Consider the following 17,267-nt stretch of genomic DNA (forward strand, 5'->3'; position numbering starts at 1 on the left):
CGACCAATAGGAGCAAAGCACCGATCAAAAATGTGGCCAAAACGGGGAAAATAATGTTTGGTCGTCGGCTAGTCTTCTTCATACAAATGCGAAAGGGCTTGAGGTACAAAAATGTTTTTTTTTTAATAATGGCTTTTGCGATAACGCAACTTTATCTTTTAGTAAACTACAAGTTGTTGGCAGTTTTTATGCCATTCAACTATATAAACTGGCATTTGTACGCAGATCTTTTCACATCAAAAATTATGTACATTACATGAATGTAAAACAAAATTTCATAGAGAGGTAACATCTAGCGAGTCAGGTCCTTTGTAATTGATCTGAGTGCACTGTATAATATACCAGTGTACACTAGTAGTACGAGAGCCCACGACCAAAATTTTTGTCTCATAGCAATACGGCCAAAACCGCATCAAACCGATAGATACGATTAACGAAAATGTGAGATGAACTCGAAAATACCAATATCAGACATTTTCCGCGTAGCGTTTGTGCTGACCGAATTTTCAAAATTGTCAAAGAATTTTACCGAACTGCATCATAGCAATATATCTGATTTGCAAATTGGAAACATATTTTTCTGAGTAATGACATCTGTCATCTGTCAAAGTACATATAATAGACAAGGGAGATTCTTGAATATCTATGAAGGCTGTAAATTAAAAAAAAACATTTAACAGAGGCGTCGGCCAGGCGACTCCAAAACGTTACTTTCGTTTTTGGGAGTATATGCTACACTTAAAGTGTCTGAAAACAGGTTTTTGGTAATCATGGCAGCAATACGAAAAGTTGAAAAAAAAAAAATTATCCTTATTGCTATGATACAGGTCGGCTAAATTTGTTGACATTTTCAAAAATGCGCTCAGGCTATACGCGCAAAATGTCTGAAAACAAACTTTTTCGTAATACAATTATAAAATCTATGTACATTTTCACTATCAGACGTATTGTTATAATACCGACTGTCTTATTTTTTTTGACACAGCAGAAATGGCCTCCCACGCAGTTGCTACACTTTCAACCATTACTACACACCTAGTCGGGTTCAGAATCATACAATCTAACGATTTTATAGGGTTTTTGCCGTATTGTTATGAGACATGGTTTTGGTCGTGGGCTCTCGTACTACAGTCTGTAGTGCACAGCACATTTTTTCAGTTGTGTGACTCTGTGATGTGATGTCCAAGGAACATATTTACTCAGTGTCAGCTTTGGCTTTTTTTATTATTTGACGCAGGGTGTAATCAGTCTGTACATTACGACCTCAGTACAAATTGCATATGCCTCCTTAATTCCCTATTTGTTCAATAGATGGCGCTTTAAGGCACTTTGACCAGCAGGATTCTGAGGTAATCTTAAGCCAGGTATTAAAAAAAAATTATAACCTTGTGCGGCTGACATTTTGTTTAATTTTGTAGACGAAACGGTTTTATTTCTGCTGCTTTCTTCATGGTGTTTTTTGCGTTGATCTTTCCCGACGACCTGGCTTTTTTATGGATTTTGGTGACTGTTATAAACCGTTTTAACCTGTGCTTTACTTTGGATTCCGAGAACTCTGTTATATATGTCTTGTCTTGGGATTTAGTAGAGTTCTTTTTTTATTTTTTCGTGCAGATTTTTTACATTTAATTGGTGTAAGTCAACAAATATATTGTTAAGGGGTACCACTAGAGGTTTTGACGAAGATGACTCTATTCAAAGAGACGGAGTTGTTTATGTTCACAAAAGGAGAAACAATAAATAATTATATGTATCCCATTTGTGTTTTTATTATTTGTATCCGAATTCCTAAATAAAATAATAGAATTAAAGAACAGTTAATACTATTATGTAAACATTATGTTTATGTCTCTATGGATATAGGTATATATACGTAATTCGACGCTCATTTTATACTTATGGGTATATATTATAATTGGTGTAGTTCTCTATCTGCTCACATGATGGCGCTAAGCGAAGATGGCATCTGAGGACTCTATACCCTATATTCAATGTACTCTATGATTTGACGTCTGTGCTTTCTATTAATCTGTGGTCTGTGGTGCACATTTTGATCGATTTTTAGCGCAAACAAATCTTTTAATAATTATTTACATTTTAAGCTCTAAAACAAATACCCTCTAACAACATTACTGTTTGTTTGTTTGAAATAAAAATATTTGGGTTTGGTTATCATTGTTTAATATTTTTCCTTGCCATAGGAGATGTGTTTCTTTCATAAACGCTGTAGGTGAGACCAATGTTTTTTCACTATAATGTCAAAACAAGGAAAAAGAAAAATCACTGTCGAGTTACCGAAAACAAAAGACCTTTCTAATAGACCAAGTGTGTTCGAACGTCTCGGTACTAAAAAGTCTAGCGGAAAGAAAGCCACGGAACATTGCAGGCAGTGGGCACAACACGGCAGCTGCGCCTACGGTAAGAGTTGCAAATTTGCATCCACTCATACCTTGATAAGTCCATCGAAACAGCGAGCAGCGAACAAAGACACTGAGAAACGTTTATTGAAAGATGATCCTAAAAGTAGATTGCATTCCACTGTAGTTGTGAGGTCAGGCCGAAGTCCCGATGGTGAGATCGACAACTGGGACCAGAATGACTTAGAATATGCGGACACAGACGTACTCGAGAAGAGGCGCCTGCAGTTGCAGCGGGAACTAGAATTGCAACTGAAAATGGACTCTGGTAAAGACATGCGGAAAGACAAAAAGAAAACAGTGTCGACCTCATCTTCATCTAGAAGTTCAAGTTCATCAAGTGTGTCGTCATCATCTTCAGACGGTAGCAGTTCATCGTCTTCGTCTGGCAGGTATACATTTTTTATAACTAAATACAGCCTTTTTTAATGGCTTACAACATTACAATTACAACCATTAGTATTTGTCTCAGTGGGTGGACCTAAGTACTGTCAAATTAATGTCTCAAAAAAATAATCATACTTAAGCTACTACTATAGCAATAGAAAGATCAAGGAGGCCTGCAGAACCTCTGTATGAAGATGTATGCTTATTTTTTGTATTATATAAGAAAATGTACTTTAATAATGGTTACACATAGTAAACTTTAGTTAGTACTAAAGTACTGTTGCTATGCACTAAACTATACTAAAGCTATGCCAACATGGCTGACACATATTATAATAATTATAATTAACTTGTTATTCGTCGTCATCAACCCATATTCGGCTCACTGCTGAGCTCGAGTCTCCTCTCAGAATGAGAGGGGTTAGGCCAATAGTCTACCACGCTGGCCCAATGCAAATTGGCATACTTCACACACACAGAGAATTAAGATAATTCTCTGGTATGCAGATTTCTTCACGATGTTTTCCTTCACCGATTGAGACACGTGATATTTAATTTCTTAAAATGCACACAACTGAAAAGTTGGAGGTGCATACCCCGGACCGGATTCGAACCCACACCCTCTGGAATCGGAGGCAGAGGTCATATCCACTGGGCTATCACGGCTCTTAACTTGTTATTAAATTAATAGAAATAAATTTGATTAATAAGCTTAGAACAATAAGATGTTTATATATTTTGATTTTTATAAAAAAACAATACATCATTTAAAAGAAATAAATTTTGAGATGTATGATGTATAGATGATGTACCTATAGATGATGACAGAATTTTACTTGATATCTGTGTGATAATAATAATAAACAGTTGTAAAAAATAAACAACTTTCAACTCTAAATGAAGGAAATTCAGTTCATTTTGAAACTCTAAAGAGTAAAATATTTTTAATTTTCAGTTATAGTTATAATTACTAATTATGTAAGGAGTATGTTATATTTTTACAATAAAGTGTGTGTGTTCATTTAGGATACTACCGGGTACAGAGTTAAAAAAAATGACAGATGTGAGTTTCATGTATTTATTATGTAATTGGGCACACTAGTGCTGGACTTGAACATCACAGCTTCTTACAGTGATGGCAGTTGACTATTACCAAGAAATGCAAACAATGATGGAGATGCATGCAATTCAACGACCAAGACTGATCAATCGCTGTTCCTCATTGCTTCTCCTCAACAATGTGCAAGCTCATGCTTCACAACAGACTATCTCAAAACTACAAGAGTTAAAGCTCTTCGTAATACACAGTACTTGGAACTTAGAACAGATTTTTACTTTGTTCAAAATTTAGACTTTATTGCCATCCGGGTCGCAGACCCCAAATGGCAAAATTAAATAAATAATTAAAGTAAAAAAATCCAAAATTTTTACTTTTTAAAATTTTCGTTTTATCTCCAATTTCATAGATAAAGACCTAAAATAATTGTTATTATAATTGTTGAAAATGCCAGAAAAATACAATCAACCTGGTAGGGCCACCATGCTTTCATCAAAAACACTGCCTTAATAATGCCTTTGAAATGTTAACAAAACAATACATGGTGGATGATTCTGCTTTGATATCAGGGTTCCATGAAGGCGAAGTCACGGGCATCGGCTAGTTTTATGAGAAATAATAAAATGTTAAAAAAGAAATGTGTGCTTTTATTGGTATCTGTCATATAATAATGGAATAATGTTAGCAGTATTGATGACAAATGCATGTTGTACATTGCAAATCTTACCATACTATTATATATGTATACCATAACTATGTCATTTGTTTGTGTACTATATTATAAGCTTGTTCATAATTCTGTCTCATGGTGTATAAAATGATGATTGAGAATTAGATCCTACAAAAATTTTCTACATATGTTTCATTTTGAAACTAGAGCATCCTCAGAAAATGTTGACTAAATTGTTCATTCATCCACCATGAACTCTCAAAGTAACACCTAGTCCTATTAAACACAGCCTGGCTTCTCTCTAAAAGAGAAGGGTTAGACCACCACGCTGGACCAATGGCAGACTTCACACACGCAGCTACTAGTACTAACCAGCTGTTTTTTTTACTGTCGCTTAATTAATAGTTATACAACAGCCACAATGTCGTACAAATTGTGTGGTACATTATCTCGTTTTGATGCTTAGAAATTTTTATTTCGTGGTAACTCAGCTCATAATAAAAAAAAATTATAAATAAAAAAGTTGATTGTCTCATCGAGATGAAGCTACTCACCAAAAGTTAACTTGATAGTAATCAGTTGTAAAAAATGTTCTATGGATCGTGGAGCTTGTGATCCAAAACTACATTGATTATTATCCAATCAACAAACAAGGACCAATGAGGTATAATATAATTTTTAATTTTGAGAGCTCTCAAGCTCTCAAAATTAAAAAAAGTATTTGTGTCTATTTTTTTAGAATTATAGATTTTGAAATTCTAATAAGAAAAGACGCAACATGACTAGTGAAGCAAAATTTACATTTTATTTAACTTAAACATTTATAAATTTAATATTTCATTCCATATGGCTTAGTCTATGGGGATCAAATACTGCTTTATCTAATAATTATAATTTTAGGGATGCAAAGAGGAGAGCCAAGAAAGGAAAATTGAAAAGGAACTCCAGTTCATCATCAGAATGTGATATACCTTCCAAGAAAAAGTTAATAAAGACTGATTCAATGAAACGAGATAAAAGTGAATCAAAAAAAGTTAACTTAAAGAAAGATGATAGTAGGTTGTTAAAAAAACATGAAGCAAGCAAAAAGAAAAATCTTTCAAAGGCAATTGGTAAGAAATCATTGTCACCTGGTAAAAAATCAGGTGGCACACCTCCAATATCTTCAAAAAGTGCATCTTCAAAAACCGCCTCTAAACATGTCAAGTCTCCACAAAGAAAAGATAGAAATAGAAGTGTGTCGCCGCATACTGCTAAAGACAGAGATAAAGATAGAGATCGATTAAAGGATAAAGACCGAGAAAAGGATCGTGACAGGGATCGTGGAAGGCGCAGCCGATCACCAAAAAAAGGTCGCTCTAGGTCACCACGTCAACATGGATCACATCCAAAAGACCCTAGAAAGAAAGATAGCTCAGAAAGAAGCAGGCCAGTTTCGCCTAAGAAACAAGTAAGAAGAGATGGCAGTACTGAGAAACATCGAAAACGATCTCTCAGTAGAGATAGAGACAGGGGACGTGATCATAAGGATAGATCGCTAGAGAGAAAGAAAGATAAACATGATGATAAGGAGAGACACGATAGAAAAGATAGAGGACGTGATAGAAATAAGGATAGTAAAAGAGATGACTCAAAACGTCGCGGTCGCGATCGTGGTTTAGGTAGTGGAAGAGGTGACAAAGGTTTAGAAAAGCCAAACAAACCAATGCAAAGATTGCTGCCGAGACCAGAAGAACGCTTAGCTGCTTTAGCAGCTATATCAAATAGGGCATTGGAATCGGATAAAAACTCAACTAATTCTAAAGATCGTCAAGACACGCAGTCCGAGAGAGGCGGTCGTAAACAAGACCGAGCTGAAAGAGATAGACCCATCAAAAGAGAACGGATGGATAGCTTAGAAAGGGAACAGAGTGAATTTGATGTAGCCATGGAACGTCAATATGATCATGGTCATGGCATTGATCATTACGATAGACTAGATGATCGTTATGATGGCGTTGCACGGGAAGGCGATCGTTCACCTAGTTACAACTTACAAGGCAGGGACAGACATTATGATCCAGGTTATGATATGCCTGGACCACCTAGAGGATACCCTGACGATGACGATAGGATGTATGGGGATGCTATGGGCGACCCCCGAGGAATAGAAATGGGTTAGTTTAATGTTAAATAAATTTTTGTATCATTTTGTAATCTTATATACATTGTACAAAAATAACGTTCTAGGTTATGACGACCGGCGTCCACACCGCGACCATTCCTGGGAAGGACGCTCGGGTTCTATGGATCGTGAGCGTGGTTATATGCATCCTCGTAAAGATTGGGACAATGACGACTATCGTGGCCCAGATTGGGGTCGAGAACGACATTGGCCATTACATGAACCTCAGGTACTGGGACTCACAATATTATGAAATAATTAATTAATAATACTAATTACAAATAAAATATTTTAAAATCTTTCCATAGGTAAGTTGGTCTCACCATTCCTGGTACTGGAATGAACTTATCGATCCTCGCAAAAGAACCCAAAATACCTGTCTCATCCTGTCCCATATTTTCCTTGGATGCCCATATCCTCATTTTGGTATGCTTCAAAGCTTTTATTGCATATACATATGTTATATTGTATTTTTACCAAATATTATAATATTTATTTTAGATGAGTGAATGGGGTGACAAAGAACCAGATGAAGGTTGGCACCACCGTGGTCATCCTGGACCTCATCGCGGTCGCATGCATGGTAAGATTTGATGTCTACTTAATTCAGTTAAATTGCTAATTAAGAGGTACTATAAAAAATGTAACATTATGTTTTGAATTGGCAATAACAGATGATTACAATCGTGGAGGTAGAATGGATCAAGGACGTAACGATAAAAGACGTGCCCCAAGAAACGAAACAGAAACTGCAAAGGATTCAGCCCCTACAACTCAAACTGCCCCAGTTGCACAAACAGATGAACAGGATGGTGATGAGAAACCTATCCCTGATGATCTGAGTGAGATTAGTGATGATCCAGATGACATTCTGGAAAGAGAAGATGTAAGTAAATTATATAAACTTAAGTTAAGATTAAATTGTGTAAAACACTTTCAGATACTAATAGAGGATCCCCTTTCAGATGTTAGATCAAAACATTGATGAAAACAGTCAAACTGATCAGCCTAATGAAGAAAGTATTCCTAAAATAGATGGTTCAGAGAAAGAATCCACACAGGCAAATATTTTTTTTATTTTCATTTGTACTACGCAATTAAATGTCATCTGCTTTAGTATTACAATTTACAATACCCTTGTATTTTGACTTGGAAACGAATTCAATGACACTCCCATATATTTATGTTCTTCAGGACACAAGTGGTGCTTGCGAGGAAAAGGAATCTCAAGATGGCAAAGACGAAGAGGACGTCGCTAATTTAGATTTTGAAGAAATTTCTGATGGCGAATTAGAAGAGGAACGAACACGGGGTACGTTATAAAAATTACGTATTTACTTCGTCCAGTGGTCGCCCAAACTTTTAATTAAATGTCAATGTCGACATACTGAAATGTCCGGTCCGAGGAATGCACCATGCAACTTTTCAGTAATGTGCAATTTAAGAAATTAAATATCACGTGTCTCAAACGGCGAAGGAAAACATCGTGAGGAAACCTGCATACCTGAGAATTTTCTTAAATGTCTACGTGTGTGAATCCTCATTAAGCCAGTGTGGTGGATTATTGGCCTAACCCCTCTCATTCTGTGAGGGATTTGTGCTCAGCAGTAAGCTGAATATGGGTTGATAATGATGATGAAGCAAATGAAATAATATTTTTTTTTTTACTCTTTCAGCTGGCCTTGGCGATGCTCTTGGTGTAGATTGGGCGAGTCTTGTTGCCGATGTCCACCGGCGCGAGCAAACCGCTCCTGCAGGAGGCGCACGAGACCGTTGGCGGCCTGAACGCGTGCTGCCTCGCATCGGCCTCTCCATAGAGATGGCGGGCAAAGACACGGTCCAAGATATACTGCAGCAAAACGCCAAGTCCCTGCAAGGTGACAAAACTGGAGCCGATGGTGATAAAAACAGTTTGGTCAACGGCACACATGATGATTTACATAAATCTGATTATCCAACAGATGTCAATGATTTACATCCAGTGGCTGCTATTCAGGTAATTTAAACTGCCATTGATTTACTATAAGCAATATTAATTTCTTGTAGTACATTCAATAAGGGTCCGAAATATATCGATATTAATCATTAAAGTTTCATAAAAAACTTAATTTAAAACTAATGTATTTTTTTTAAATTTTCCAAACGTCAAACACGCTGTCGTCTACTTTGCGACTTGATGTACTAAATATCAAACTATTATTTTTGAAACAGTTAAAATATAGGCCATCATGGCTGACAGATTTTGCCTCGTTATAATAAAAAATAATTAAAAATTGAAATTTTAATGTCATGTCTCAAAAAAATATGATTTGTTTTTTCAAACTAGTAGAAAGTTATTGAACAATTTAAGACCTTTTGAAAAAGGCGTCATCTAGCTTATTAAACATTTAATATTTTTTCATAGGTTGCAACAGAGAAGCGGAAACGTCAACGCGCAGTTTTATTCGGTTCTGGGTGTGAAATCACGCGGGGACTGAGCGCGAGGCGGGATCTGGCACTTCGCAGATACCTGTGCCACTTGCCTGTGGCCGAGCGCACGGGGCAGGCCCGGGTGGCGCCACAACCCACCCTGTTCCACGCCGCCCGAGCCTTGCTCATGCAAGCGCCCGTCTCTGGCTGACAAAGACTATAAACCAAGCATAGTCTTTGGTAACACAAACACAAGTGGCACAGACCAAAATTAATTCAAAAAGAATCAACATAATGTGTTTCTAATAATTTCTTGTTTTGAATGATCCACATTGTGGTGGTGTAAAATAGTATGATTTTCTTCTGACGACGGAAAAATCAAGAGATTTTGTTGGACATTTTGAAATACAAGGCATAATGATCAGTGTTCAGAACAGTTGCCCGTGGCCGAGCGCACGGGACAGGCCCGGGTGGCGTCACAACCCACCCTGTTCCACGCCGTCCGAGCCTTGCTCATGCAAGCGCCCGTCTCTGGCTGACAAAGACTATAAACCAAACTTAGTCTTTGGTAACACAAACACAAGTGGCACAAACCAAAATTTGTTCCAAAAGAATCGACATAATGTGTTTATAATAATTTCATGTTTTGAATTATTGACATTGTGGTGGTGTAAAATTGTATGATTTTCTTCGGACGACGGACAAATCATGAGATTGTGTTGTACATTTTGGAATACAACAAACAAACAAATGATTAGTGGCTCATGCAAGCGCCCGTATCTGCCTGACAAAGACTATAAACCAAAATTAATTGAAAGAGAATCGATATATTTTGTTTATAATAATTCCATGTTTTGAATTATCGTATCGACATTGTGATGGTGTAAATTTTGGAATACAATTAACATAATTATTAGTGTTCAGAACAGAACTGAATTTGTGTTTAATAGACATCGAATATTATTTAAAATCCGTGGCTTTATAGAGCCATCACAAGCAGAGTAAATCTTCAAAATCAGGATAATTTGGCTCATAAAATTGAGTTATTATTTACATTTGAATACTAAAAAAGTTTGATAAAACTGGTATGTGAACTGAGTTGTAGGTATGAGATAGTGAATTTCAGTGTTATATTTCAAGTTGACGTGAACAAGTAATGTGCATTTTACAATGTTAGTATAGATGCACAATTTTTTTCATATAATCTGTGACTGCAATTAATTTTAGAATCATCAAAGTAATGTTTATTTTAAAAGCGTAAGTTAGGTAGCTGTCTAGAAAATCGTTTGAATTTAACAAAAACCGCATCTAAATATTATCACAAGGCACGAGAATCAATTTAATTCCTAATAATTTATGAAAATAAACCTTTTCATGATACAAATTTTATTATTATTATTATGTATAGGTACAATAAGTATCTACATATTTTGTTTTAAATTTTATTGTCTTTTAAGAAACTCTATGTTAATATAAAAATTGATAATAAAGTGGCTAACGAATAGATTTTTTTGTTTAATTAAGTAGACCCACAATCTGTAATTTATACTTATGTTTAAATTTCTTTACTGCTAATATGTAATGAAATGATAATAAATGTTGGTTTGTGACGCTAGCGACTCACCATTCAATTAGCCCACGTGCCTGCAGAGCCAACGGCAGGACAGCGATAAAACTGATCTTGCGGTGGTCGCGATGTGCATGATATGCTGAAAACTGATCGTTTTATCGGATGGCCTGCCGTTAGCGCTGCAGGCTCGTATACTTATTGGATGGTGAGTGGCTAGCATGATTTCATTTGCAAGTGAATAGCTTGTGCTAGAAATAATACATACTTCTACTAAAATAATTTAATTAGTGCACACAATGTGATGACCTCTGCCTTCGATTCGGAGGGCGTAAGTTCGAATCCGGCTCGGGGCATGCACCTCTTAACTTAAATATCACGTGTCTCAAAGCGGTGAAGGAAAAAAATCGTGAGAAAACCATACCTGAGAATTTTTAACCGACTTCAAAAACGAGGAGGTTCTTAAGTTGATTGGTATTTTTTTTTAATTCTCTTCGTGTATGAAGCTGAAGTGTGCCAATGCCAATCCGCATTGGCCCACCGTGGTGAACTATTAGCCTAACCCTCTCATTCTGAGAGGAGACTCGTGCTCAAACGTGAGCCGAATATGGATTGTTAAAGATTGAATATAGTACCTACTTGTCAGATTTCAGTAGGCAATCAAAATACTGATTTACCAAATGTTTAGTCAAGTATTTACACGTTATCAACACAAACAAGCTTGTTTAAATGTTTCATCTGTCAGTCTGGCTTTGGAACGACTTAACCGTTTTAATGGGACTTTCACAGGAAGATCTGGGAGGTTACAACTTATACCTTATACTTAGGCTGTTTATTCCGAAAAATTCCTCATTCCCGGGCGACATTCAAGATTGAATTTCACGTGGACGAAATCGCGGCTTTTCACTAGTTCTTTTAAAAAGTAAATAAGTTTCCATAATAAAACTTATTGTTAATAATAAACTTTTATTATTTTAAATACTTAATAGGTACATCGTGTAAACAACTTTATCTAATATATAAAATTCTCGTGTCGCGGTGTTCGAACTTGAACTCCTCCGAAACGGCTCGACCGATTTTGATGAAATTTTTTGTGCATATTCAGTAGGTCTGAGAATCGGCCAACATCTATTTTTCAAACCCCTAAATCCTAGGATAGGGTAGTGGTAGGGTAGGGGTATGGTATAGGGATAGGGTAGGGGTAGGGTAGCGGTAGGGTAGGGGTAGGGTAGGGTAGTGGTAGGGTAGGTTTATGGTATAGGGATAGGGTAGGGGTAGGGTAGTGGTAGGGTAGGGTAGGGGTAGAGTAGAGGTAGGGTAGGGGTAGGAGTATGGTAGTGTAAGGTAGGGATAGGGAAGAAGTGCAAATACATAAATTAATAAGTCAAAGCGAAGCTTGAGCGAGTCTGCTAGTGTACTATAATATTTTAACCCTGATATGATAGTATTTTAGCTTGACTAGATCCAATTTTAAATTAGCTTCTATTGAGAATCATACCATATAATCATAATATTTTAGTGAGTCAATAAAAAATAAGTTCATAACTCCTGTGAAGAAAATGTGTCATGAAATGCTAGGAGTCTCAATAGGAGTCAATTTTAAATTGGTTTTAGTAGTCTTTTGTTTTATCTTCAAAATGAAGTACTTAAAGATAAAACATGACTTAACAAGTCTCTTTAACATAGTTCAGCAAAAATGATATATCTGCTCCAACTGGATACTCTTCTTTCTTGTTACCACTGAAAAGAAAGGAGTAAAGGTCAGTTATATGACACATTTCTAATCCCTACTATTAGTACCTTCAATGAGTCCTTTTCATAAAAGAAGTCCCCCAGACACGATGCTAATGTCCTAATGGCGCTCATTGTCATTTGGTAATGGTGCTGTCAATTTTAGTTAATGTTTAACCGAGGGACTTTTTATGAACAGGACTCTACACAGTTTCATCTGTCAGTTTACCTACACTCTACACATGCTACAGTGAAATCTTTAATGTAGTTAGTAGCTATCATGTACATCTATACTAATATTTTAAAGAGGTTTTGTGGTATTCTCTGGAGATACTGAACCAATTTTGAAAATTCTTTTACCACTAGTGCAGACAATTACCTCCAATTATTTAAATTAAAGTTGAATTAACATAATAAAACATGGGATCTCAAGGTATTGGAACGGCAACACTTCACCAGAATTGGCAATGTTGGTTGACCGCTCACTAGGTGGACCGGTGACATAAAGCACATAAGAGAGAGCTTTAAGATGCAAATGGCTCAAGACTGGTGCTAAGAAGTCATTGCAAGAGGCCCATGTCCATTCTTTGGCTGAAACTTATGAAGAAAAAATTGTACATACGCTTTAAAGAGTACAGAACCAGCAACTCCTTTCAAGATTAGAGAATCACCATTGACATGCAAGATACAGCCCTCTCTCAGACCAAGCACTGGGTTTGCATGTGCCATCTCCATATACTCCTGTATACGTTGGTCTCTAGTTTCACCCTTGTGCGTTTCAGACTCAACTTTGTCAATATAATGAGGGTTTATATTGAAGGGCACAATGCCAATAGCTTCAAATGATGGAGGATAAATTATTGGCATATCATTAGTTGTGTGTATACTTTTTGTTGCAACATTAGTTCCTGCACTACTGCCAATATACACCAAGTTCCCACTATTAACCCTTTCTCTTATCAAATGGACCAGCTTATTATCATACAAAGTTTTTAACAGCAAGAATGTATTTCCTCCACCAACAAATATTGCTTTTGCTGAGTTTATAGCATTGACTGGATCAGGGTATGTATGGAGGCCTACCACTGAGAAGCCCCATGGATTTATTGCATCTCTAATCTTCTTAGTGTAGTCATCATGGTTCTTTTGAGCATATGGTATGAATACCAGTTCAGAAACATTGTGCCTGAAAATTCATTTTATCCATTTAAGTATGTCTTAAGAGGTTTTATTTACCTCCTGCCAATCAGTATCACTGTATTTTTAATGGTGTGACTATGGGTGAAATTTTCAATGTAGAAGTATATTTTATATTGATATGATGATGCACTAATATATATTTTTTTTATTTATTACTGAATAATTGTATAATTATATAAAATATGATGTTGAGTTTATGAATGTGGTGTTATATCTGATCATAACCCAAATATCCTGAAGCGGGTGAATGAAAGAGTTTGCCACGAAATCAAAGGCACATGTTTCAAGTGTAAAGAGTCATTCATCTTCATAATCATCATATTAGCCGATGGGCATCCACTGCAGGACATAGGCTTTTTGTAGGGACTTCCAAACATAACAATACTGATTCGCCTGTATTTATCTCTTTATTGGTGGTCTGTTATTGGTGATGATTTATTACTGTAATTGCTAAATTAAAGTGATTGTCACAATATTATTTGATTCAAGAACCATCATTCCTGCTATGGTTGTTCCTAATAATTATAATATTTGGGTTTAATATATGACTTATGGGTCAGTTAATTCCATAAAGGGTGGCAATGTATTAGCAGTGCCTCTGGGTTGCAAATAGGAGACCTATCATTATCAAGAAAGGTCAATAAATGAATATTACATAAGTATATTAAAAGAAACTTACTTTTCTAAAAATAAGCAGATTTCATGTTTTGCAAACTCCAGTAATGAATAACCATGGCAATTAGACGAAGACAACAGTAGAGCCTGAGGGTAAGATTTCATTGTACTGCAATTTCTATTTATTGTAACGTGGCTGTTGTAGAACGCACTGGACAATTTGCAATAACGCAATTCAAGATAAGCGAATCTGACGGAAAAATTGTACCACATATGTATTTTATGTCTTTATTGCTACCACGTTGGAAACTTAGACGATTTAAATTCTTATAGATTTTTATCTAAGTATAATTTACATTGATAAGCAATCAATAAGAAAGATCTAATCTTGTGACCGAGGATGAACCTAAATGAAAATACCTATAAATAATTTTAAACTCAAATAGAGCAACAATTCATTAAACACTTAGATAAAAGGGGGCATGAATTAAAAAAGGCTTTATAATGTTAATGAGGTGTAAAAGACAAAATTACTTGCAACTAAAATATCTGTTTTTATTTTTAGACCATGTAAAATGTAAACAATAACAAATTCCAAATCTGTCAACTTGTCAATGTCAAAAATGGCATAAAACACAGTCACAGATTATTAATAAACAGTGCCAAATTACGAAAATATTTTTTTATAATTTTTATTTTAATATTTTAGCTAGCTAAGCAGCAGCTTAACTATTCAAATCTTAGCTATCCAAAGATATAAGCATCACCTCTAGCAAGAGGTGATGCTTAAATCTTTAGATAGACGATACACGTATACAACCCGCGGCACGTAACTTTAGCGCTGACCGTTTATGCGCAGAAGTCTAAAATACGGTATCGGAGGGGGGCTGCAGGTATGAAGGGCGGGCGTGCGTAGCGTCCGTAGCGGTGATTGGCTCTCTAGTCGTATTCGGTCCCCGGCACTGATACGACGCTCCGCGAACTCCCAGTGTACAGTCGCGTTCTGAATTGTTTTGTTATTGCTATTAATTTTTATTGTTGGTTTTCGTTAAGTTTATTTGTTAAATATATATATTTTAGTTTGTTTGCGACTTTACAGTGAATATGTCTAGAAGAAATACTGTTTTGAGAAGACAGGCACGGAAAATGGTGCATGACTTGCATTGTTTTTTAAAAAGAGAATCTTCTGAATTAATATATTATTTAAAACAGCTCAAAAGTGAGATTGGCAAAGCTACGAGTATTTTATCAAATCATTTGGACAGCTGCACTGGAAATTGTAGCCAGATAAAACAAACTGTAGAAGTTATTAAGGCAGGAAATTTGAAAATAAATAATATAATCAGTGCTTTAGGGAAAATCCAAAAAAGGACAGCAGAGTCTACAAACACGTCAATTGCAACAGTAAGGGACATCTTCACTCAAGCCAATAGTTCCGATTTGATCACAGTGTTTAGAACGCCTGGCAAAAAACGTTCCAAAGCAAAACCGATCATAAATATCGATAACTTCGACCAAGGTGTAATAAAGAGGTGCATTCATAACTTTCACCAGACAAATAACGAACTTCCCACCGTCGGAAAGCTGAAAAGGCAGCTAGAAGAAGACATAAATTTCAAAGGCTCAGAAAGGAGTCTTCGACGAATAATTAAGACACTGGGGTTTCGGTGGAAAAACACTGAAAACAATCGGAAAGTGCTAATTGAGACTTCAAATATACGTCTGCTACGTATTGAATATTTACGTAAAATTAATCAATATCGCCAAGAAAGAAGGTCTATTGTTTTTACAGATGAATCTTACGTAGATTCATCACACTCTTCTTCAAAAGCCTGGACCGATGGTACTACTAAGGGTCTCAAAAAACCAATTTCAAAAGGGCAGCGAGTTGTCATTGTACATGCAGGGGCTGAAACTGGGTTTATACCCCATGCGTTACTTACTTTTAAAGCTGGCACCAAATCAGGCGATTACAAAGATAATATGAATTACGAGAACTATGAAAAATGGCTCAGAACTCAGTTAATGCCTAACCTACCCCCAAATTCCGTCGTGGTAGTCTATAATGCGGCCTATCACAATAAACAGTGGGATCTTGCACCAACCTCTAATTCCAAAAAAGCAGATATGCAAGCTTGGCTGACTGAAAAAGGTATACAGTACGAGGGAACACTCCTTAAACCTCAGTTATACAATTTGATCAAGGCAAATAAGGAGCGATTTAAAACATTTTCGATTGACCGAATCCTAGCTGAACAAGGCCATCAAGTGCTGAGATTACCACCATACCACCCAGATCTAAATCCTATCGAAATGGCATGGTCCGATATAAAACAATATGTAGGTAGCAAAAATGTGAAATGGAGTATTTCTAAATGTATAGAGCTAATAGAAGAAAAAGTATTACTAATGGGTGAATGGGATTGGCAAAAGCTATGCAAAAAGGTTAAGGATATAGAAGAGCAATATGCAAAAAGTGACCATGTCGTGGATTTAATAACAGAAGAATTCGTTATTCGCGTTGATGGGGATAGTTCAGAGGAAAGCCTTGGTGAGTCTGATAACGATGACACTGTTAGTACCGAGGACCGAAGTAGCCCGGAGTCCGGGTCCTCAACAAGTAAAAAGTCTTGTCGAGTTACCATTGAAGGCGTGTTACCATTGTCTGATTCAGACTAGACTAGAACTTACATATCTAGACTTACATTTATCTGAATTAAAAAATTATAATTGCAATAATGTTTTTATTTTTTACATTCTATATACTTGTTAAAAAAACGATGTCTTTGAAAATATTTGGAAATTTGAACTATAAACTACTCGTATAACACCTACACTGTGAACTTTGTAATATAGAAGTAATAACCACAATATTTTATTTAATAAGTATAATATAATTATGCGTGCGTGACAGTACCATGCACAGCTATACCCCACATTTCGTTTATAGCTAGACTTACTATTTAACATAAACATTAAAATAATGTCATTAAAATTATTTACTTATTAATTAATAAACGTAATAATTGTATTGTGTGCGCGACAGTACC

General features: G+C 36.0%; 2 protein-coding genes across 2 annotated transcripts; one reads left to right on the plus strand and one right to left on the minus strand.

Moving 5' to 3' along the window:
* Nucleotides 1-2,013: 2,013 nt before the first annotated feature.
* On the plus strand, nt 2,014-10,608 carry LOC112048283 (zinc finger CCCH domain-containing protein 13). The gene is made up of 9 exons (XM_024085762.2): nt 2,014-2,809; nt 5,432-6,687; nt 6,761-6,924; nt 7,197-7,278; nt 7,370-7,581; nt 7,661-7,756; nt 7,890-8,007; nt 8,372-8,691; nt 9,100-10,608. Exons 1-9 carry the CDS (start codon nt 2,256-2,258, stop codon nt 9,313-9,315), a joined length of 3,018 nt encoding a protein of 1,005 aa, XP_023941530.2. The 5' UTR covers nt 2,014-2,255; the 3' UTR covers nt 9,316-10,608.
* Nucleotides 10,609-12,316: 1,708 nt separating this feature from the next.
* LOC112048293 (probable alpha-aspartyl dipeptidase) lies at nt 12,317-14,969 on the minus strand. The gene is made up of 3 exons (XM_024085781.2): nt 14,282-14,969; nt 13,025-13,588; nt 12,317-12,411 (listed from the first exon to the last, which is right to left on the minus strand). The coding sequence occupies exons 1-3, from the start codon at nt 14,488-14,490 to the stop codon at nt 12,336-12,338; spliced, it is 849 nt and encodes a 282-aa protein (XP_023941549.2). The 5' UTR covers nt 14,491-14,969; the 3' UTR covers nt 12,317-12,335.
* Between the last annotated feature and the right edge of the window lie 2,298 nt (nt 14,970-17,267).

This window comes from Bicyclus anynana, chromosome 3, assembly GCF_947172395.1.
Source record: "Bicyclus anynana chromosome 3, ilBicAnyn1.1, whole genome shotgun sequence".
NCBI classification, from domain to species: Eukaryota; Metazoa; Arthropoda; class Insecta; order Lepidoptera; family Nymphalidae; genus Bicyclus; species Bicyclus anynana.